General features: G+C 36.1%; 1 protein-coding gene across 1 annotated transcript in view; it reads right to left on the bottom strand.

The window, feature by feature from the left end:
* The window catches only part of LOC110382079 (retinal homeobox protein Rx2), a 62,291-nt gene that overhangs the window by 18,507 nt on the left and 17,751 nt on the right, over positions 1-26,033 (bottom strand). The window contains exons 4-9 of the mRNA XM_049851160.2: positions 23,130-23,221; positions 22,567-22,668; positions 10,438-10,548; positions 9,876-10,039; positions 9,209-9,316; positions 383-445 (exon numbers count right to left, since the gene is read on the bottom strand). Coding sequence (XP_049707117.2) covers positions 383-445; positions 9,209-9,316; positions 9,876-10,039; positions 10,438-10,548; positions 22,567-22,668; positions 23,130-23,221 — 640 coding nt within the window. The remainder of the gene's footprint in view (positions 1-382; positions 446-9,208; positions 9,317-9,875; positions 10,040-10,437; positions 10,549-22,566; positions 22,669-23,129; positions 23,222-26,033) is intronic.

The following is a 26,033-nucleotide window of genomic DNA, read 5'->3' on the forward strand; positions in this document are numbered from 1 at the left end:
GCGACGGGTCGCCGCGATTTATTACGGGCAGTGTGAATGTGCCCTATCGTCCGAGCGATTTTTGCTACTTGATTGAGATCGGTTCCGCTATTAAAGTGTTGTTTGTGTGACGTTTTTATTTTTATAGTTTCGTTTTGGGCGCGTGGTGGCGTTGATTTATAAATGATGGTGTGATGAATGGGCTATTAGTGTTTATAGGTTTTTAAAATACTGTCAATAAGGACACAGCTTTTTCTATTAAGTGTTGAATCAATATTGGATGTGGGAATGTTTAAAAGCTCAAGCGTGGCAAAATACTGAAACTAGGCTTATCAAACCTCTATTAGGTTATATTTTCGTTACTTAAATATAAGTAAGTATGTAATTAAATATAGTTACAAACCGGAGATCGAACAGAGTGGCGAAGCATTGCAGCGGAGTCTGCCCAACGTTGGGCGACTGCCCGCTGATGAACAAACAAACGAAATTATAGTATTTTTGATGTTTCTTGGCCCCAGGGGATCTAGGTCAACGTAAGACCAAAAAAGGGGAGAATTGTGTAAATGGTCTTTAATATTGCTTTTTTTGTAGGTGAACAGATACATGTGTTTACAAACAGTATAAATAATTGAGGAAACATTAACATTTAAGGGTCTGATTTGAAAAACTCTTTCAGTGTTGGGAAGCTGAAGCTGCATTATCGTAGAGTAGCATAAGCTATATTTTATAAGTGTACAGGCAGTAGTTCAACCAGGAATTCATTTAAATGTTACCTACAATGTACACAATTTTAATTTACGAAAGCTTTCATATATTATTTTTAATTACTAAGCCCTTTCCTTCATAAAAAAAGCACAAAACAAATCTTAACCCCTTACCACTCATGAGTATGACACCAAAAATAGCGTAGGTACAAAGTTACAAACTGTACCAACGGGTTGAGTCAACGCAGAACAATAGACGGCCAGTGTTGCTACTGTTCATTAATGGTATTAATTAATGTTTAATTGAGCCAAATAGAGTATCAATTTAGCGGACGGCAATTGGATCATGCATCCCGGCGCGATGGATGTACTTGGATGCCTGTGTTACGAATGCTTGTACAGTCAACTTCAGGTCAGTGGTAACAGTTTTATAGGAAAATCGTACTTATTACTATTGAGTTAAGGTGCATGACAGTTACCACTGATGTGCGGTCTACTGTACGCCAGTACAGTTAAGGACAAAAGTTGTTATTTTTTTCGTAATAGGATTTAACAATTAGATGTTATACCTTATTATACCTCGTTTTTTTTTATGAATTCACCAAAGAAAGGTTTTTGTTTTGCTGTTTTTAGTGGCACAGATTGTTTTTTAATTATTGAATAGTACCTAAATTAAATTATACAAGAAAATAAAGTTTTTTTTTTTTTATTGGGGCTCTGATTAACTCAAGTTTTAGTAAAAATATCACATACTACAAAAGACAACAACGGCACCTACTTTAACTGAGAAAACTGTAGGTATTCAAACTTAAAAATAATAAATTCTTGCAGCAAATGCAATCCATTTATTTTTGTCACAAACGTTAAAAGTGAGTGAACGTTAAAAGAATTGAGTATTGAGATGGCTGTCAGATCGTCTGCAATTGCACTATCAAAAAAAACAGCCGAAGAACCTTCTCTCTCTTGTAGTAAAAAATCATCTTAATTCCCATATCTTACTCTTCATGACAAGTGAGCATACAGCTAGCGGAGTGCGTCTCACGTTTAATTACGCCGTTAATTACTGGAATTGACTTAAACAGACGCGATTAGCTGCGCGGCAATCAACGCGAACCTTTGCTATTGGACCTACTGCTTGTTAGTACGAGCAAGGACGTTGTATTTGTACTGTACAAACTTATAGTATTTTTTGACACTAATGACAGATGCCGCCATGTTTTTTTTTTAATTGTCGGAGAAAATTATAGAAAAAATCTTATTTTGAAGTGTATATGCATAGTTTTTGAGTATATTTTACTTTATTCATATATCTGGTCTTTATTATGCTGTTAGTTACTGGAATTGACTTAAACAGACGCGATTAGCTGCGCGGCAATCAACGCGAACCTTTGCTATTGGACCTACTGCTTGTTAGTACGACCAAGGACGTTGTATTTTCACAGACTACAAACTTGTAGTAATTTTTGACACTAATGACAGATGCCGCCATGTTTTTTTTTATAACTGTGGGAGAAAAATAAAATAAAAAAATCATATTTTGACATGTTTTGCATATTTTTTGAGTATATTTGACTTTATTCCTATATCTTAGTCTTTCTTTTGCTGTTAATTACTGGAATTGACTTAAACAGACGCGATTAGCTGCGCGGCAATCAACGCGAACCTTTGCTATTGGACCTACTGCTTGTTAGTACGAGCAAGGACGTTGTATGTTGTTTTTTTTTTAGAATAGCCACCATTTATTGGTAACCGGGGGGAAAATTACATAAATCCCAACCTTTTCCTGACGTTGATCAAGAAGAAAAAGTATTAAGTGTATTTCCATGTTCTTAGAGTAAGATTGTTTTATTATCACAGTTATTTCAAATTCTTTGTGTTAAGTGATATTTTAGCTAATTTTTATCTAACTTTACTTGCTAAGACATGCGAATAACAAGGTCTATTAATTTTTGTTTCATATCTCTGCACAATATACTTATCTGACAAATCAAATATTCACCATATTCAACAATAGGCGTGAAACACAAACATATAAAGCGATTAGTCGCTCTGCATAGCATTAAACAAGGTGGCATTAGGACGCGTCGACATTGCACGGTTAACGCGTTTATGTCGCATCGCGTACGCTGTCCTGTTAGGTTTTGATCTAGTCGTACAATGATTTCTTTAGTTAATAAGATGGGTGACTTTGATGGTTTTATGAAGTTGTATATACCTATTATAAGAACACATACATAATATGTGAAAGTTAGATCAAACACTCACATCCAGAGATTACCAACAAAGAAAAAAAAATCTTTCTTCTTTCTTTCTTTCATACAGTTACAGAAAACTGGCCCATGAATTAAGCAAAACTTGGATTAATATTGTTAAATAATTGTAAAAGCAGAATTGAGAGTTAACCTTCCAATGCATGATTATACTAGAAGTAAGTACAACTCATTCAAAAATTCTTAATAAAACCTTTGAGTATCAAAACCATTGCAGTGACATGTAACCCCCCGCCGCCGCCGTCGGTACAAGCGACCGATGTAAATCTATTTGTCATATTAATGTGGACAATTAGAGCGAATGCGGGCGCCAACCCTTGCGCGCGAAACCGCCGCGGGGTTCATTACACCGCCCAATTGTACCACTGTTGTGTTTTAATGGGTTATACAAAAGGTTCGGTTTTTTGGAATTAAGATATTTTTAATCTTTGGTCGCGCTTTAAGTCAAGTCTGTTTGAAATCGTTTAATTACAAATTTTTTACATCATTTCGCGACGTAGTTTATGACTCTAAATTAATGATTTTTGGTACTTTTATTCTTACTGTACCAATAGGTACAGCAATATGAAATACGTTACCTATAGGCTTATTATATTTAAAAAAATAACACGGGTTTTTTTTAGCTTAGGTACCTACACTACCTACAATAAAGCAGCGTGTTTTTTGGTAACTATAAGAAGTTTACAAAAAAAAAACAGTTAAGGCCAAAACAAAACAAAAATTAAAAGACCTTCTGACCAATTTAGTATGAATTGTGTACCTCCACGCTTGCACATGCTGATGGCGTTTTAATCGCATCTAATTAGATTTGTAGACGATAGTGTTTAAAAATATAATATAATGCAATAAAATGTGAGCGTAATTGCTTTTGTCATTGCCCGCTTGGCTACATTTGGTTTCATGTCGCTAATCTAAACTTGCTTTGTGGAATAATTTGATAGTCGTTGATTGTCATTGAACAAATGTTAGCAATGTAGTACTATTATTTTATGTAGGTATTACAAAATCTTGTATCCCAAATGTTTAAAGTAGCTTTTCTTCTCATCGCAATCCGTAGTAATTATTTCGTGTGCCCGGATAAGAAGTACCTCAATACATAAGCTATCTTTCACTGAAATATTTTTTTTAAATCAGCCCTATCTGGGCTTGATTTAAAAAAAAAACATAATTTAAAGTGTTCAAGGAAAAATTCTTTTCAACCTTATACCTAATATTGGTATAGATTGCATCCTACACTGGTGTAATAGGAATAAAGATTGCACCCTTATGCTTGAAAAACAACTTAACCTTCATACATTATCCCAACTACTAAACAAAATACCTTAAATCACTAACTAACAATTAACACTGATTGATCAGTTTCAGTACAATTGATCGATATAATGAAATACAAGTAAGAGCTCAATTGATTCGGCGTCGTGCGCGTTGATACAATTATTATGATAATTCGTCGCGCGTGTGAAACTCGCGTGTAATTGAATGTGTCCCGATGTTGTGTAATGTGGATGTGGTATTTTGTACCCCGTGCCACCACGGGGTACAAAACCACGGGGTTTTGAGGGTTAAGATTTGTTAGAAGAAACGCAAATTTGTAGTTTTATTTGTATTACAAAACAAGGGTAACGGATATCTTAATTGGTAATAATTATCTAATTTTCCTATACCTAAATTGTAATTAAAATATTTATCTTCTTCTTATATATAAAAATGAATTGCTGTTCGTTAGTCTCACTAAAACTCGAGAATGGCTGGACCGATTTCGCTTTTTTTGGTTTAAAATGTTTGTAGAGTTCCAGGGAAGGTTTAAACGATACGAAGTTCGCGGGATCAGCTAGTAAGATATACATTTTTAAGATATGTTGGTATAGGTATTAGGTAAATCTATCGATTCTACATGCACTTTTTTTAAATTGACGTAACCTTCTAATCGTTTAATATTGATAATTAAATGGCCATTATTTATAACACTCTTTACCAGACACTGAAATACATATTTTCAAATAAAAAATACCAAAATGTCAACTAGCTATATTCAAATTTTAACTCCCTTCGCACCTCCATGCGCAGACTCCACTAAACAATTGATCGCTTGCGCACGCGCCGCCGTTCGTTCGAAATTCAAACAATAGCCGTTACAGTGATAGCAGTGAACGTATTGTTATTAGGGTTACAGTTACAGAGGTCACTGACCTTATATGTGACTATGATGTTACTTTCAGTCGTCTTAGTCGTAAATTGGAGTTCTGAAGGATTGTATTTGGAAATTGAATAATTACTTAAGTTATTACAATCTGAGAATAAAAAAATATGTGTAAATTGAAAATTTTATTTTTTCAATAATTTGATACCGTGTTTTTAGTTTGAAATGAATCGAAAACTGTGTAAAAATAGAGAATCTTTCTGAAATCTGCATTTTCAAGCGTAGTGATTTAATATCTTTCTAGAATCCATATCGAGGATGTATACACACATTGCAAATGAAGAGAAATAGCAATTCCTCCATATAAATAACATATAAAATAAATAAACCAATTCACCAATCCTTATCACTTAAACAACACAAACAAATCGTAGGTCCTAATCTCAAGCGACGTGCCAAAAAGTCTCCTCTCTACATAGAGTCGGCGTGAGACACGGAGTAAGGAAAGATAAGCGGAGATGCTATAATGCAGATAGGTCAGGCGCCTTTTTCTAGATCAAAATATTACGGTGGGCATGACTAAAAACGATAAGTTACGAGTGAACCTACATATTAAACCTACTGTATGACCAAAAAGCACACTAATAAATACTTTGACTTTGAACTAACGAGGCGTTAAGGTTTTTTGAAATCTATCAACGATTTTTGGCATTACAATAAATGATCGGGTCCAAAGAAGGCGTATAAGGGCGAAGTCATTCTCGCGCGCTACTTTCTTCTGAGATTTTCCGATGTAAAACAACTACTGACCCCTCCCGCTATGGGTTAGCAACATGAGAGAGTGTCAGACTCCTACTGACTAAAACCCATCATGTTCCTTCGTAGGCCTTTTTTGTACCAGGGCCGCGGTAACTCTTTCGTACAATTCCACAGCCCCGGCAGCCGTTATGGCACCTCCGCTAGTGATTTTGTTCTCCATGGAGTGAGATAACTCTAGGTAGAGGCGCTATAAGCCGGACTCGGCGCTACATATCGCATTAGACGGGATCCGGTCAGCCCGGATGTTGAGTTCCGTAAGGCTGCACCGGATTTGTAAGTGATTTGAGTGAACTTTGCGTATTTTGTGTTTAGGTAAGGTTCAATTATTGAGTAGGTGAAGTGTTTCTTTGTAAAAATCTCCGAAACTGGTGTACAAAGATTAAAGCTGTAATATTGGCTGATTATTGGCTTTCTGTCGTATATGATTCTTTCAAGTTTTTATATAGCTGTAAGTTTTTCATCATGCTTACATATGTACAGTAACATAAATAATTCACAGAAAAGCTTATCTATGGAGATTGAGAACAGTAGTGTAAAGTCTAGATTATAATTTCGTAAGTAGTGATGACAAACTAACTATTGCCAAAATAATCATTTCTTAAAATAAAACTTAGCTTTCCAATCAATCTCAATAGCAAATTAACCAATAATTAAACTAACAAAAGTAGCTAACCAATAACAAAGTTAATCAATACTTAACTAATTAAGCGCGAGTTCAGTTAAGTTGCCAAGTAAAACCGAGTTAACCCGAGATCATTATTATTGACAATTAAACTCCGTCTGATTCGATTAAAGTCAATCTTGGGAGTTGAGACTTCGAAGTTGGGTTCAAGTTGGGAGGTTTGTGTTAGTTATTAATTTGTTAGTGCTGATACTGTGGAGGTTAGATAGGAACTAGGCGATTTTTGACATCACAAATTATATTAAAAAGTTTATAGGTAACTTCATCACATAAAATATAAATAGGATAATCTACATTTAGATGTGAAACAGTTCAAGCAACACTAAAAATTATTTCGTTTCTTTACTAGTTTAGTTAAGCAGCTTAATCTGACTTGTCTTATGAAATTATGGTCATGAATAACTTTAAAATAAGGCGTTTAACCCACTTTTGTGATATTTCATATGTATATTTACTTGTATATGGTTATGCGACAGTGACTGTGTGCCCTAGCCAGAATCGAGCAACTGATAGACTAAGTTCCTGATGTTCATCTCACTTGGTTATATAAAATAATAAGGGAAATATTTTTATTGATGCTATATACTATTCTATTGTAATCTATACATATAATAAATCTGTAAAAAAACTGTAAAAAAATATATTAAAAATCTATAAATAGAGTAATCACTAACTACAATGAATGACGCCGACCTTCCGATTGCCGCGTCTATGTTACTCGTTAGTCTACGGCCTGCATACCGGCTAGTTACAACAAATTAATTTAAATGGAAGCCACTGAATCAATGTCAATCAACCGCTGATGCTCTTAATAATAATAACATTAAATTGTTTTTGATTTGATGGCTTAATTTTTATAAATTAAAGTAACATAGAGTTGTGATTAATCCAGTTGTTATTTCATGAAAAGTTATGTTATTTTTGTATTTATTCTGGTAGGTTAAGTAGGTACTTTTACTTAATATTTTGTGATGTTTGGAAAAAAATGGATTTAACGCGCCCAGTCTATACAGCCGTACAAGATATTCTTTAGCTTGAGCTTACTTTCGTTTCCCATTCAGAAGTCAATAGAAGTTCATATAGTTAGTCATATCGTTCATTGCATTCCATAGTATACAGTATAAGGTAGAAATAAGAAATAGACGTAACAATATGGACTATGATGGGTAGTGAGTGGGTACAGCCACACATATAGCTAGATAGAATTGTTGAGTGAAGTTAAAGTCAATAAAAAATCTTAGAATAGTTTGGTCTCAAATAACTAGGCAAAGAATCCGACATAAAACAAAGTAGTACTCGTATGAAAACTAAACTCCTTGGTAGCATGTTAATACTGTAGCTTGGTAGCAATATAATTAGTGTTGATTAGCGCGGGGCGGGCAGCGTGCTCTTAATCGAGTAATTGCCTTCATAAACTCATAGCGTCATAAGACCACCGACGATGTATGACAAGATATACAGAAGGTCTATTATTTTTGAGTCTTATAACGGGATCCTACCAAATTGTCCGCGAACAAAAATATTAATTACCTATATATAGATATTTCAATCTTATTATGAGGTCCCACCAAAATTGTTTGTGAACTTTAAAAAAATGTACGCGTCGCCGTCGGTCGGTGCGAATCTACTGCTAGAATGTGTTCGCGCACAAAGGTTGAGTGTTCGTAGACATTTCAGGAATGTTTGCCGGCAATTTGTTACTGTTTGCTAGAGCGAGTAGACTAGAAGAAACATTGGTGAGCGTCGCTGTGCCGTGTAACAGTGACATTAAAAGAATAAGGCTTAAAATGTCTCGTTTTTTTTAAAGATCTCATCACAAAATTTTTTATTTCTTAAGAGTGGTTCATTTCAAGACGGACTTTAAAATTATTTTCGTTAAACTATACGAAATGTTGTCGTTATTTCGTCCTATTTATTCATAACTTTATCTTCTGCTAAATTTCCTCTGTGTCTGATGACACACTCTTGCGTACACTTGTTGTCATCATTCCTGACTTTTATGTATTTAAACAGAGTATTATGATCATTAGTTAATTAAAACGGTAAGTGCTTGCGCTAAAACAGTCGTAATTCGTAGAATTTTAATTATTTGATTACCGGAGTAACTGAAGGGTTCCGTAACAGAACACCATGAAACGAATGAGTATTTGTTTTGAAAGCAGAGATTAGAAAAACAATAACTTGCGGATAAATTCTTAACATACGGTCTATGTTGAACTGCGAAACAGGGCCTCAAAATAAAAGTCCAAATATTGCTAAAGGAGCACAATCATGGGCATCAGCCACTCCAAAACTTGCATCTCTATATTTTACAATTCGCACCAAATAACTTTGCAATTTTAAAGTCGTATGCGCAGTAATTTTGTTCCTATTTATTTTACGTTTCACATTTTTTTTTATTTTTAATGTCTCATTGTGTATACGTGTGCGTCTGCGCAAAAATAAATGATTTTTCTTTCTTTCTTTCTTTCAATTGTAGCCTTCGGACAAGTCAAGCTTATCAACGATGGCTTGACGCATCTAACAAATACATAAAGAGTCAAATAGCTGAATTTAGAATCGCAAAGTAATTTGGCACGAACTGTATCTATCTCCATAAAACAATGGTACTTACTGGTCGAAAGGTGAGAAGATGTGGTGAGGAGGACGCTGGTCCATAGCGCCGTCTCTTGAACTCGCACTGCCCACTGAGGGCGCGGGAGATGGGCAGCTGGCTTCAGACCTTGGAAAAATGTTAAATCTTTAAATGAATTCTCCTTATTTCTGATGAAAACAGTGAACAGTTCAGGTGACCTTGACAAGGGTTAAATGGTATATAGGATTATAAGGGTTGCCGTTTTAGTTCTGTTTAGAGACCTTGAAATATTCTCATAAAGGAAAGAAGCAAGAAGTATTATAATCATAATTTTGCATATATATATAAATATTATAAAATTTAAGCATAATTTTGCTTGTTCCCTTTTCGCTACTTCATTTTTGCTACTGTCTTAAGCATAGGTTTTTCTTAAGAAAAGGCATATCAAAGAAATACACCTTCAAACTTTTATATTCTAGATAGGAGCATACTAAGACATATCAGGTACTTGCAATACACACTTCATCCTAGGAACATATTGGACGCTGCTCTCTGTTATTGGATCATACAAATTACAATTCAAGTTAGGTGGTATTAGCCACCTAACTAAAGAAGCATTCTACTACTTCTTTCACATCTCTTCCATTCATATACATTACATTCACTTTCTTTACATTCCTATCCCTATACTACTCCAAGATCTTACCTCTCATGCCGTGGCGATCTATTGGGTGATCTATTAGGCGATCGCAGCGGGGAACGTCGAGGCGAGCCGGGGGTGACGGGAGGTGATGCACGGGGTGACACCGCCGCTCCGGACACGGGTGACGCCTCCGCCGAACCCCGGGACATGCCGCATTCTGATGAACCCTGGATTGCAAGATTTGGTTAAGTAGAAGAAAGGTTATAAAGGTTTGTTGTTCAATAACCGCCATTTTTCTGTTGATTTGCTTAGATGGAATTTTGACATTAGTACCTATATTAAATGCCTATTTATAATAACTAAATAAATAGATGTCTCTAAACAGACTCCGAACACGGGTAGGCCGGAGCAAAGCTAATCGATCCGATCATTTACTTGCCGTATCCCTAACTATGCCATTGGTTTATCTAGTCTGGTCTATTTCGACTTGAACTCTGATTTGAAATCAGATCTTTAGCATGCTTTTAGTATGACTGGTTGTAAGACTTTCTAACTGAAGATCTGCCAACTATTCCTGCCTTTCCCTAATATCCTTTACTTCTTGAGAAACCCTCCTTTATCGTACCTTATCATCGGCGGGGTCCCTCTTAGTCAGCACATCGCCCTCCCTCTTCCTCTGCTCTTCCTTCAATCGCTCTGCTTTCCTCCATTTCGCTCGCCGGTTCTGGAACCACACCTGGGACAAAGAAATACCTATTAACTAAAGATATTTTTGCATATTAACACTGTTAGGTATAGTTTTGTGTAGCTAGTTGCTGGCATGAAAAAGAAAATTAATTTGGACATTCAGTGTTATCATTATCACAATATTTAATAAACAAAAAGACAACCTTTTTTGACACTATGTTATGTATGATATGATCATGAAACTAATCTCCTACTAAAAATAACGTAACCCAAAACATTTTTCACGCAAAACCGCAAACATTAATAAACGTAATAAAATTTCATTCCTATCATAAATTCGGCTAAATGGGATTTATAGTCTATCGGCTTAATCCTCAATAGGCGAGCTGTCAACGAGTACCAGGGTAACACCACAACATTACCAGTATTACCACCCTATTTCATACTCGTTATATCTCAAAGATCATCCCTGTCTTTCTACCAGAAGGGCCACACCACCAAAATAGGAAGACCTTACCAGAAAAACAGGTTACTTGCTACGAGAGGTCTTTTTAAACTGGTCGGGTTGTTACACCGGCTAATTTAAAATGATCCCTTGTGTAGAACATATAGTGGGCTACGGGAGGTCTTGTTAAGTTGGTGGTAGTAAGCCGGTTAGCGAAATACGTCAGGGCCACATTTGCACTGCAATTTTCGCAATTTAGTTTTAATAAGCCTTGTTCGGTGAGTGCTGCGAAATCTAGGGGAGAATCGGGAATGCCAGTTAGGACAGTAGGCAGAAAACTGATTTTGGTAGGTAAATATAAATTCAATAGTCCTCTACTAAAACGTCATTTTTATTTATACATATGGTATATATTGGTAATGCTTTTTTTAATGCTGATTAACGGAAACAAATGCAAAGAGTCCATTTATTAAATAAGTAAAATAGATGTTTATAGATAAAGTTGATATTTTGTGTATTAAAACATCTCATATAAGTACTCAGAATAACTAACAATATTTTTAAAATTATTATTATATTAAATATTTATTGCTATGAATGGCTCATAGCAATGAATGATTTTTAGTTTCATGAACTTAAAATATTTTTCTCCACCGCGTAAACGAGGGTCGCATCTGCACTTAATCTTTGGCCCATAAAAGCACCACAGTCCCTTAACACCAGTAAGCTAATTTCGTTAAAATAATAATCTGGCCATAATCCGAGACCCGCCCTAATAGTTTTTATCTCTTCGAGGGTAGTATTAATATTTGAACGTGTTACACCCCTTGTAGCACCCTTGTAATGTTTACTTTATTGATATATCGTAGAATGTATTTTGCGGTGTTTGGAGTATTATTTTTGTCTTTAATGTGTTGTTAGATTAATGGGTATTGTGTTTCAGAGGTTTATTTTAAAGAGTTAGAAGTAGCAGTCCTTGGCTTGGGTTAAGATGTTGTTTAAGGGAAATTTTATCCCCTTACTACATAGGATTTAATATACTTTAATTATCAAAGTGAACTTGTTAACAAGCTCAGAAATATGACAGTGATGACAGCTCTTCCTATTCTATTGGTTTCAGTATCATAATTTTAACTTTTCAGGAACTGTTGTTAAATGTTACTCAGTTTTAAATGCGAGTCTCAATACCATACCGCAAAATGGTAAATACCACATAATATACGTTGGAAAACCATCTCTACAAAATCATTGCTGGTAGCTAACCTAACAGATAAGCCCCGACGTTAATAGACGCCCAATTAACAAATCCAAATCGATGATCAATCAAAAATCAACTAAATGCTGTTAAACACTAAATTACCGTTGTCATGATTCACAAACCAATTCACCCTACAAACACTATTGTAGCCGAAAAACACATGTCAACATTCTTATACCAGCTTATTTTGACCTCCCTCGCCCCTTGCAAACGACGAATATGCCAACTGTTACAGCCTTTTTATCGTCCCACTGCTGGGCTACGGCCTCCTCTCACACGGAGAAGGATTGAGCATTAAACACCACGCTTGCTTAATGCGGGTTGGGATTTCAAACTATACATATAGCCCAGGTTTCCTCGAGATGTTTTCCTTCACCTTTTTATGAGCCATTGGTGTCTAAGATTTACTTAGAAAGTACATACAAACTTAGAAAAGTTGCATTGGTAGTTGAATATACCAACAAATTGGGGTATTATGAGGGGTTCGGTATGTTTAGAGAGGCCAAGTTATGCTTGTCGGTATTTTCTCATTAAGGGGCGGACTCACTAGGGGTGCGGTAATTACCTTCTGTTGTCAAACGTACACTGTTTGCCGTCCTTTACACGGCACATTGAGTGCCTGCGTTAAATAATAACAAATATTGTTTAGTGTGAACGATGCTTAAGGGTGCCCAGTTTAATTACTTCTTTTGTTTTTGAATAATGGGGTTTATTGTAGTTGTTGCCGAGAAGTAGTGAGAAGTGTTTGATGCCATTTAATAATAAGTTTGGAGTGGTAACGATCGATAACTTATTAAATAATTTATAACATAATAATAGCCTATCGATTAAAACATTGATGCTTTTATGTAGCACGTTCGCTTTAAGTAAGCGTCAATATGTGTAAAGCTAACAACACCTGACATTAATAACGGCCTTTAATATTCTTCATTTTACAGCATTACAAACTCATTCCTTAAATTACAGTTAACATGGCCCTAAAACACATCAAAACCAACAAGTTAAAACAAAATTAAATTCCCAGCATAAAACTTAAAAACAAACTCTTAACTTAAAACATAACTCTCATGCATCACCTACTTAAAACTGGCTAATTGCGTCACAGCCCGTAATGTTTTAAAACACTTCATACGCGGAGTTTATGCGAAAGTTAACGTTAAAGACCTGTGGAAATATGTTAAGAAACCGCGGCGAAACTGCTTAAGTAGCAAGCGTGGAGAATAAAATGACTAGCGGAGATGCCATAACGGAAAGTCTCCTACCAAAGACACATACTTTTTATCTTTATATCTGTACATAACCTACCTACTCATACCTATTTTTTAATTTACACTAAACGAAATCTATATTTACATAAAAAAAACTTACGCACTAAAATTCGGGTGTGCGGGGGACGACGAAAGGACAATGGGCAAAACTGCTTTAACTCATATAGGTACGCCTTCTTTGGAACACACGTTGGCAGATATCTCAAAGAACTCGAAAGCCTCGTCAGTTCACTCGTAACTGATCGTTTTGGTAATTCCCACCGTACGTATTTGACCTAGAAGAAGGCCTGACCTACCTGCATTATCTCATCTCTCATATTTCCTTACTCTGTGGCAGCGAGTATGTTTTCGCGACTCGCTCTAAGTGACAGCTCGTGTGTTAAGGGATGGTTTGAGTGAAGTGATTATACGGTACGCTGGCTTGTCGATGGCAATGTGTCGATGGTTTTTGTGGTTATGCTAAAATTGTTGTAATATTAATGGCGTTATTTTTTTGCATGCCCTTTTTAACTATGTGAAAACAATTTTGTTACCTACCTAATTTCAGCTACGTACGTACATAAAAGATTGTCGCTTAGCGAGCTTCATTTTAAAGACGTGTTAAAAATATTTGTCTTAACAGCTACTAACATCTAAGTTCGCTTTCTAGCGCAGAAAATGATGATGAAATGTGATATAAAAATATTTGTTTTTTTTTCCTGAAGCGTTTTGTTGAACATTGGTGAAAATGACTGGCAGTCTAAAGCATAGGTCCTTAACACAAGGCACAAACACATAGGGCCATGTCTCCCTGACTTTATTAAAAGACCCTAATGGCTCTTGCGGATAATTTGCACAACTTGTCAATCTGCCGCGCACTCGATCACTTAGCTATACGGTTAATTTATTACCTAACTTTCACTTTGAAAACCCCTAAATTACATAGGTTTTTTTAGACTATTTTTATACCTTTGTATGCGTTTTGTTGAGCATTCAAATTATAGAAAAAAATAATGAAAAGTTGATGTAAAGTAACACGGAGGACCATGTCTCAGTGACTTTATTAAAAGACACTAATGGCGGCAGCGGATAATTTGCACAACTTGTCAATCTGCCGCGCACTCGATCACTTAGCTATGCGGTTAAGTTATTACTTAACTTTTACTTTGAACGACGGTTTGCCTGACGTGTTAGCAAAATTTTGTAAAATTTTCATGTGTGCTTTTAATAAAAATTTGCTAATTTGGAAGTAAGATGAATGTCGTTAATGCGAAAGCCCTTTTTTTACACACCTAACTTTCAAAGCATAATCTGAATCGTGCTTATCCACATTTGGTACAGCATCGGTGTACTGTTAAAGTCCATAAAAGAAAAGAGACAAGCTTATGAACTGTGCCGTTGCATAAATACAAATTAAGTACAACGTTTAAATGTGAAAATATTGACGAATCTAATTGTTTTTTTTGCTAATAGAGGACAAAGTATTTAACTGGCTTCATAGCTGCGCTATTTCTCTCACAACCTACCTTACACACGTCCAACTACAAATCAATGAAAACACAACCCGGAACTACCAAACATAAACAAACACACGTTAATCCTATACACATTAAAATTACCATAATAAATGATCCCAAGAATTCCCAAACCCGATTATATTCAATCTACTTGAACCATACATGTGGCGTTAAGTTTTTCATCACGTGATTAGGGGCAAATTGCGCCCCCCCCCACTCCTCCGACCTTCCACCCCTTGGGAGCTGGCAAATCTACCGTTATCCCCTCTAAGATCTGAGCTTTCTTAGCTTGGTGTCGGCATGTATGATGTGTGTGATACGGCATTTTATGACGATAGGATAATTAAAAGTAATTATCATATAATTTTAAATCGCCAGATAACTTTTGTGTAAAAAATATGTTTCACATTTTGTCAGCTTTTGTATAGAAAATATGTCAAACCGCCATATTTATTCCTCAGATAGAAGTTAACTGATGATTGAAAAATCGACCCTTAGTAGTTCATCGTGTAGGTATACTAATTAGAAGCTACAAATCCAGACAATTCTCACCTACTCCACTTTAAAAGAAATCTCAAATGGCCCATCAATTTGTTTGATAGGAATTTCAGTATGAAACAAATACAATCGTTGAACAATCCCTCAAAGGTATAAACAAATCATAACAAACATTACCAACATTAAAACGAACAAATCTCTGCATCATACCAACCACAAAAAAAAACAAAAGCGTCATAATTCCATTTTCAAAATACCGCCTCCATTTTAATCCTTTTCGCGTGAAACCGTTACGTAATTAGATTCTGACTAGAGTGGTGTAATTCCCGCAAAATGGGAGATGTATCGTACATAACATGTTTATGACAAATTATATCTTTGGCAACGTATCGAATGGATTAGCCTGCAGTTATTACTTGTGACAGTTCCAGTATTTCTTGAGCTTGTTAAGTGTTTAATTTTGTAGTTCTGTGTATGTTGTTTGTAGGTTTTATTAGGAATCTAATCTATACTAATATTAAAAAGCTGAAGAGTAATTACTGATTCGATTAAAATTAATAACGAAAGAAAAATAAGGAAGGAGCCTATTTGACTATAACTTGTGGAACTAAGGTCAACTACAATATAAACGTCATGCGTCAGTTTACTTAGAATTTTCAAGACTTATTTTTAAGTAAACAGTTGTTTTTAGAAAACCGGACCGTTTACGTTTTCATTGAAAGTGATGGTACAATAAAAATTAATACCAATTTTGTTTGCAAAGTTTTGTAGGACAGATAAATGGGCCCATTTTCAGTAGGACAAAAAATCTATCCACCATCATCGGATGAGTGCCTTACAATCAAATTTTATTTGATTCAGGCTATCCTTTTTATTCATTATTTATTATTTCAGCTATCCTATTTTAACCGACTTCCCAAAAAGGAGGAGGTTTGTCACGTAATTATGTTAAAACGGCCAACAAATTGAGAGAAAATGTGGTAAAGTGATAGATGGTGGACCGATGGTGGAGCCGGACCTAAGATATTTTCTGCCCAGGTGATTGAAATAGTTTTCGGGAGAAACCGCAGGCGAAAGCAAGTACGTGTGTACAGAGTAATTTAATTTTTGAATGTGACAAACAAAAAACAAAATACTTAGTCTTGTAACCCTTTTACACCACTACTGCTGGCAAAATAACCATACATTGTACAACTCCAATTACTCTGACACTCAAAACTGTATGACACAAATACATATAAGTCAGTTATAATTTCACGTTATGACACGCGCCGAAGGGTTACCGCCACTAGGGTTGCACCCACAGTGTCATCTCACGAGTATAGTGTTGCGACAAATTGTATTAATACCTCATTCTGTATTATGACAGATGACAATAAAACTTTTTGGAAAGGGTTGTGTCGTATGGGTATTTAATATGTTTCTAGATTAGCCTGTTTTTTTATTTTTGGTAAAGTACCTGGTATGTAACTGTGAAATGTAATAGCCGTTACGTATCTTGAAGAAACCTACAAAGGCATATATCGTCCCCGTAGGGCAAAAACTTTCAATACTTTTTGGGAATTAGTGATCCAAGTCTTATATTATAATTATCGAATATTGTCTGCTGAATGATGGATAAAAATACTTTATAAGGAGAAAATAATTTTAAGGTGTACAATTTTCAATACCCAGTTTTTCATAGCATGTTTCCTATTACATCTCTTAACGCCCCAGAAAAACAAAACCCTCTCAAGCGCGACTTAAAACCGGCTTTGTAAAGTAAAAATGTGACATATTTCATTTTCACCCCTGATTTGATTTGAGAAGGAAAATGATTGATAAAGTAGGACGCGAAGTACGTGTCGAGACGAGAGCGTCACAAAAATAAACATGAGTGGGTGTAATTAAAACGGGGTCCTTATTTTGTGCGGTACCGCTGAAGAAATAAATAGATAGATAGATTACTCCTTATTATATTGTACACAAAGAAAATGAATAACACAGGACATCACAACACACGAAAAACAGCGCACCTTGAAAAGGGTAAGTAGGTTTTTCTTGGGAAATAATCAAGTTTGTGTTGTATTCCTAGTCATCACATTTAAAGTTTAATCGAGATACTAATAGTTGTGGAAGCTTAGCTCAGCTGTATTAATACATGTATGCTCAACAAGCGTCAACTGAATACAAGAATGTGCCTCAAACCTACATGAAAGAAAGGTAATTTAACAATCTATCTTTTTATCTGTTGTCCGAAGTTTGTTAATTGGTTTGTTAGTGTATGCTTATCTAAACAACTACAGTCCGATTGGATCTGGGTACGTGGTGTAGAGAGAAGAGCGAATGCTAGTCTGCTTATAAAGCCTGAATAACCTCTTGACCAAGTCACTCAAGATCAACTTTGTTTTTTAAAACTGTAATCTAGATTTAAAAAAACCCATAATAAATTATCATTCAAAACCGACGGCACATTACACAATATAAAGCCGTATATTTCATAATGTTTATTGTAGACGAGAGTTCGATATGACGCGTCGTTAGGTTCGGTCGCACGGTGCTAGGGTTGCGCCCCCGGGATTAGCTAATTGCTCGCACTATAAACAACACTATTTTTTATTTTGTAATTCAATTAGAATTTAGTGTAATTTTCATTGAGTAAAGGATCAAATATGGGTTACGGTTTTTACGGTTTGATTTGATAGCGAGATTATTCATCAAAGTTCTGAACAGAGATCTATTGACAATGATTTCAGAAATTAAACCCTCTGTTATTCTAGTATCATTTGGTGTTTACAACCAACAAAGAACTCAGAGAATCGTATGTCTGACAAAAAACACCCCCGATGGGTGTTTTTTGTCAGACATACCATAGATTACGTAGCGTTTCTGATGATACGAAAAGATTTACCTAGCTACTTTAAATGAGTTTATAACTCTTAATACGAAAATCAATTCCAATCACACCAATATTTTCACACACTCAACACCTAACAAAAAAAAATTCTTCACACAAACATAATTAATGTCAACAATTTACCCTCCCTCTTAAACAAGAAACAAATAATAATTAAGTACTCGTTACTGGCAACCCTAGTCGCGCTCAAGTGCCATTGTAATGTCGCGTTGTTTTGCCTGACAACCCTATTGTTTTACACGAGTGCCTACACGTTTGGGGAGGGATAATTTTTATGAGTGATTCTTTTTTTGAGTTTTTATTTTATACTGAAGCTGTCATTTTGAGAGGATTTTGATTATGTTGGCGTTGTGCATATGCCAAATATTTGAGGTAAGATTATGAAGTTGTTCTGACTGGTAAGCACGTTTTGAAAACACGTAAACTACTGAGAGAACTAAACAACTTCCCTGTCCCTTGAATCATAATATGTGATACACACCGATTGTTTGACTGTTGTGTCTACTACTGCTTCTTCTTTTTTCAGCATATTGCGTAATAAGTGGAACATGAAGACGAAAGAAACGATGGATGGATTACGGGAAAGAAGAATATCTGGAAAAAAAGATGACGTTACATAGAGAAGTATGTAAAAAATAGACATGCTACAACGACTCTAACTAGAAATTGGTATACGGGCAGATGGATGATGATGAAAAACGCGATGGTCAGGTGATGGGTAAACGGTCAACATGTTTGGCAAACTTTGCGTTCAGTAGGAAAACGTTGCGGAAGGCAGTTTTCACGGGAAAGAGAAGCCGCTTGTACAAACAAGGCTTCAATCAAAAAATCTTTCAAACCCGTTTGGGATAACGCATCAATCAATACTAGCTGCCTATTACACGAATTGACTTTCTATTAAAGTCTGTAAGACCTTCTCATACTGGGCGTGAGAGGGCTAGGTATATAGGTAAGTATGAGTGAAACTTAACCCTGATTCTGAAGCTTAAGTACCAAGTTTTTGAAATTCTTGCAAGAAGTAATGCGATTTGTCAATAGAAGTCAAAAATTATATTTTTCCTCAGTGTTATACTTACATGTTTTTTCGGATTAGCTACAGCTAATAATAGCAGTACAAAAGGCGCAATATTTAAAAATAGAACAATATCCCAATCACTTATTGGCTCACAGTAGGTACATTCCTCTTGGCGCCGCTCGTTCGCACCCACCTCGCTGTAATCCAATATGGCGGACAGCTGCTCCCAAAAGCTTCCTTTTTATATTTTTCGGGCGAATTATCACCGACACTCTGCAGCCGGACGAGGATGCGAATCAAATTGAAAGCCGACTCAATTATATTACCAAGCTCTTTTAGGGTTGTCAGATGGTATAGTCATGTTTGACATGTGCTGTCCAAGTTGGGTAGTTGTAACTTGATTGGCGAAGATATTATGATTGTAAGACGGTATCAGAATTAGAGCACCTGATGTTATTTGTGAAGATTGCGGTTAAAAGCCTGGTTCTTTAAATACAAGAATATATGTCCTTTCCTAAGTACAGGACAGGAATAACGTGTGTGGATCATCACGAAGTCCAGCTTTTATATCGATTTTTTTCTTCGGCATTAATCAGGCGATGAGATGATCTTTGTTAGGTAGTTTGAGTTTTAAGTACAGTATTGAGTGCCTGTGAAAATATGCCTTTCAATCAATTCATGACACCAGTACAACTCGTGCACCAATTCCTATGCCTAATCCCGCAGCCTCATACGAGCGACACCCCTTAATCCCAGTAGCACGTGCCGTAGGTGTGAGCGGGGGTGAGGCGCGGGCGCGGGGTAACAGCCTCATACCGTAATACCATTCCGAGATGAGCGACTTAAACGCGTTACAGACCACCACCGTGTCTGACCTACCCCGCCCCCCGCACTACTCAAATATCCACCAATATTCCAACAATCCAATGACTATCGAAGACCAATCTTATATGGACGCGTACACGTTCAATTCTCAACTGTTTTGGTGGTTTTGCCAACGAACTAGAGTAGAGTGGCTTTTGACAATGCTAGTTTACTAATGGAAGTGGATGTTCGACGCGACGGACAAACGAAATTGGATATTGTCTTACGCGAGCTCGTTACCTCGATTGGGAGTGTTACCGAGACGCCGGTCAATGCTGACGTTTGACGTGTGACTGTAATTACGTTGGTAACTTTAGAGTTGCCCTCACTTGTCTGAGGTAAACTCGTTTATTAGAGATGTCGAATATCTCATGATCCAATGGGGTTGCTAAACAATTGTTCTATTTATGTGCCATTAAAATGATCGAAGCTTTGGGCTTCGTTAAGTGTAGGTATCTAAAAACTTTTGTGTTCAATTACAATTTGCTAATTAACTAAGCATGATAATAGTCACATTTGACTTTTCAAGGAATTTTGATGACGTTGCGGATAAAGAAAGCAGTTATTTCCAAAACGAGAAAATATTTCCAAAAACAATGCAAAACGATTATTAGCTTTCTCAAAAAATAGGTATTATCTCAGTAACGGAAAATCAGTGCGTGAACACATTTTTATGTACTATCGTGCCTACATAAAAATAAGGACCTAGTACTTAACAGGCAAAAGGCATTATGATTCAGCATATGTTGTGCAATAAAAGTGTAGATCCCGAGCGACAGCCTGCCACTAAATTGTGGCTGCAGCCGACGGAATTGGCCAATTTTTATCCGGGCATAAATAAAACACGGGCGGTCGAGCAATTTGACTAAAACTACCCGGGTATGTGTTCGTCCGGGTATGTAGTCAGCGATTTAGGGTTAATAGACAAGATGTTCAAAGAGATATTTATGCTAGTACGTGTCCTAGGTGACTAATATGTTGTAGTGGATTATAAATTACAAACATTTTCGTCCAATCTGCAATTATCGACGATGCTTTGTGTCTTTGTGGAAATATAAACTTTTCGTTGTGATATTTTGACATAAAACTTTTATAGCTTGTTTTAAATTCTTTGACACTTTATTGTTGCCGATTTGGTAAAAATTCTAGGCCATCAATTTTAATTTTAATTGTTAACCACCCCAAAATATAATTAAAATACGCTACATAATAATTGAATTAGCTAGTGCTACTATACCATATGTACTATGGACTGCACACCGGTCAATTTCCAAAAAAGCTTCCTGACCCAATAGTACCCTCGTTCAAGCGGGTTACGAACCACTCGAATTACATTCGGTCTTCAGTTCAATATCATTCACTATCCGCATTGCAAGCCGGCGAAAAAAAAACTTGAAAATGGGTTTTCAGTATGCAAATACTACGTTATATTGAAGCTATTGAATGGGATATATTTTTTTGGGAAGTAATGTAATTGAATCGTTGTTTTATGACAATAATATTAGGTATATGCGGGGAGCTTTGGCAGTTAAATTCTCACCCAGTAAGTACCTATCTTATTTTCATAAGTTAGACGTACAATCCATTGGGAATGGAACCTAAATCTTTGACCCAAGGGCGATGTTATAGTACGTAACATTACAGTATAACACTTGAGGTTACATACAAGTCTGCATGTAAATTGCGACATTTAATCAAAACCCCACAATTTCACATACCCAATAAAAGCACATGACATCAAAATTTAATCCCCACATTCGACGTTATATGCAATAAAGCTATGTTTTACGAGGCAGCTTGAACGTTACAAGGCAACGTTTCTGAACGAGGCGAGGCAGACGACGTTTTTGAACGAAATGAGGCAGGCGACGTTATTGAAGCGGACAGGTTAGACGTGGCGTGTCGGCGACGCGCGTAAATTCTACATTTTATGAGCGCGCGAGGGTTGACGTTGAATATGATTTTAGGGTTAAGAGGAATGGATGTTACGAAAGTTGGAACGTAAGTGTGTTTCACGTAATTGGTGTTGGAATAGTATTATGTGATAGGTAATTTGTTCGTTTTAATGTGGGGGTTGATTAAAGTTATTTGACGTGCTCGTATTCAATCCTGTTTCTATCCAATCATAAGATTACTTTAGTCTTCCATTCACATAGCAGTAGCTTAATATACGTCTACATACATACTTATTAAGTCTATGACTTTCCTTTTATTCTTTCTATCAATCTCGAGTGTACCCACAATCCTCTATAAAATGATACCCACGCGGACAACAATATCTGTAATATATTCTAAAACCTGTGGAAATAAGATAATATTAGACTAACCTGTACTCTAGCCTCCGTGAGGTTGATCTTGAGCGCGAGATCTTCTCTCGTGAACACGTCGGGGTAGTGTGTCTGCGCAAACGCAGTTTCCAGCTCCTCCAACTGTAATAATACTCAGTATGAGACAAGTGACGGTGCTATATTAGCCAATAGCCTGTTTTGAAGATGATCGTAACTCCTATCAAACTGTTTAGACGGTTAATACCTGATAGTAGCAATGTGAGCACTACTATACGTCTCCTTATTGACCTAGAACCCCAGCAAACTATCAACAGACTAGAAGTTTAAATTTTGCAGGGAGCTCAATAGAAAAGTCATTGACAGTTGCTCGCACTTCTAACTGTCCCAAATCATAATTACATTATTATCATACACATTAAATTCTTTTATAGAACTCAAAACAACTTAACCACTATAATTTATGAATGTGCACCAAAACCACACAGGATTTCTTCTTTTTACGTCTCCCCTTTTACTTAGCTTTAATAGTACATACCTAGTTAACCTTTCATTAGTTAGCCATGAACTAAAACTAATAAATATGTAATTATCTAAACATTTACCTGTTGCAAGGTGAAGGTGGTGCGGTTGCGTCGCTGTTTCCGACGAACGAACGTGTCATCGTGTATCGCCGGGTGGTACGAGTAGCTTGTGTCTGTACAACAATATTAATGTTATTAGATAAGTATATAGAACCTCACACAAGGACGATAAAGAGGCTGTAACAGTAACGGATAGAAGTTTAATTGATTTTAATTAAAAGTAAACCAAAGGCGAGATGCACCATTAAACTATAAGGATAGCAAAACCATAACCAGCCGTGAAATTGCAGTAAAATCGAAGATTTGATTACTGAAAATAATTTGATTATCGTTAAGTTAAATGGTGCAACTCACCGGAGTCACGTAAGTAGTGAGTATGGATAGGCTCACTTTGAGAAATTGGTCTGCCTGTTAAGAAACACGTAGGTATTTTTGAAGGAACTTAATACTGTAAAAGTAATTACCAAAACTTACAAAAATCATTACCGGTTTCCTCTTCCAAGCATAATTATACCAAATCTCGATAAACTATTACTATAACAAATAAAAGTAAAGTCATCGTGGATAATACGGCTATTAGGGGCAATTCCCGTCATGTGATGTTCGCAACGACATTATACTAAGAATAATAGAAACGTTAGGGTGGACGCCGATTGTCACCCGATATGCGTCATTGTAGGGTGACCATGGGATGTATTATATTAACTTTTTAAGTTTTTTTTTTAGACAAACGACAAGGAAAGACAACAGCAAATAAATAGTTTAGAAAGGTAATTCTTACTTCCAAAATCTGTTTGCCTTTTCATTCAATATAGCCGAGTTTTTTTTTTATTCATACGGAAAAAAATTATGTACACTCTATACTAGAAGTAATGATCATTATGGAGTAGTACTAAAGAAAACGCTATACAAATTAAACAAAACAAAAAGAAAAATGGCGATTTCTGCATAGCGCACTACGTCGTAGCCGTGGTACGTAGCTTGGCTACGAAGTTTGTAGCGTTTCTGAAATGCATGCATTTTCAAAACCAATTCACTATAGAAAACTTAGCTGAAAAACTTTATTTAGTGAAATGATTAGTGTAAAAAAAACATTTATAAAATATTTCCTTAAAAATATTGCCTTTTCACTAAACAGAGTATTCCACTAATCCCAATTTTTCTCCAAATCATGGTCACCCTACCCAATGTCTCCACCTCATCAATTGCCGCGGACATGCCGTTCAGATAGCTATAACAAATGCTGGGGAGACTTGGCACTCCCAGTGTAATGGGCCTTTACTTCCTGAAGCTAGTGATTGTCTAGGCGGAATGTTAGAGAAGGAACTGTGGGCGCGGACCTTAATAGTTGGGGGTTGTTAAATTGTTTGCGTTTGATTAAGTAGATAAGTGTTTTGGGAAGATAATACGTGAATTGTTTTCGTTCTTTAAGTATCAGTTTTTGTTATCCAATTATTTGTATCTACTTAACTATGACGTAACTTTAAGATTTTTCTGTCAATCTTCAAAAGACAAACTTAAGTTTTTTTTTTATCACAAACTAAAACTATGTATGAATTAATATGCTCTTATTAGGCAGCCTGGGTAGAGTTAGGCACTTGGTTCCAAAAGCTACTGAGATGCAATCGCTAACATATAAGGTCTACATTTCAACATCAAATGAAAAATTGTTTCAATTCCAAAATTAACCACACAAACATGATACCTGCACGTATCAATATGTAGATAATAAAATGCGCATGAAACATGTCGTACGTTCAAAGCAAGGCGCCTAATGGAACGAATTAATTGCTCCTATTAGTGCCGAAGCGATTCACTCAGCGAATTTAATTTGTTATACGTTTGCAGAGTCGTGCATGTGTCTGTGTTTATGTGGGCTTTAGTATGGAGTTTTATTTTTATTTGGGGTATAAATTGACTAAGCCTTTTTCTTTCTGAAGTGTACTTGGACTCGACACTGGAAAGAACTTGATGAAATCTGGACCTGATAATGAATCTATAAAAAGCGTTATGAAAATATCTCGTGAAATATTGAATACTTTATGGCGATTATTTAACAAACTGAAGTCTATATTATCGTAGGTAAAATGTCTCTTTAAGATGGCTGGTCATAGTAAGTACATATGTACGTGGAGGTCGGTAAAAAATACAAAGTTTTTGATCTTGAAATGGTACTTTCAAAAATTACTTTAAAATCCCCAATGTCATAAAATGTCACTCCTTATAAAGCACTGGTGCTCGGCTGAATCCGGTTAGACTGGAAGCCGATCCCAATTTAGTTGGGAAAAGGCTCGGAAGATGATGATGTCACAAAATGACTTCCATAAAGTCGTCATTCCATGGTTCAAGTATTATATTTCAGATACCAAATACACTGTACAACATAGGTACAGTCTATACAAGCGAGCAGAGCATCAATTAATAGCTCCAATTAGTAGATATCGTAGCGAGTCACTCAACGAATTAATTCCGTTATTCGCTTATACGCTTACCGTGTTTCGGAGGGCACGATAAACTTTACGTCCCGGCTGGCATTTGAACATCTTCGTAAAAACGTTACGGGTAGTCAGAACCCAGTAAAAGTACACGCACTAAAGATAAGAAACAAGAAACAGTTGACCAACAGTTGAACCAATGGTTGCTTTTTTTTTAGGAAATCTTGTATTTAATCAAGATTTTTAGTTGGTCTGATACCGGTTAAATACCTGACCTTTGTAATATGCGTACTGCCATTCACTTCTGTACTGATTTATGACCCCAAACAAACTAAAAGTTTGAACAGAGCTGCTACTCCAAGTCTGACAGCCAGTCTTACTAAGGGAAATTGGGTTGCCTAGGTAACTGGGTTGAGGAGATCAGATAGGCAGTCGCTCCTTGTTAGACTGGAAGCCGACCTCTAGATAGTTGAGAAAAGGCTAGGCAGAT

This window comes from Helicoverpa armigera, chromosome 18 (genome assembly GCF_030705265.1).
Source record: "Helicoverpa armigera isolate CAAS_96S chromosome 18, ASM3070526v1, whole genome shotgun sequence".
Classification (NCBI taxonomy): domain Eukaryota; kingdom Metazoa; phylum Arthropoda; class Insecta; order Lepidoptera; family Noctuidae; genus Helicoverpa; species Helicoverpa armigera.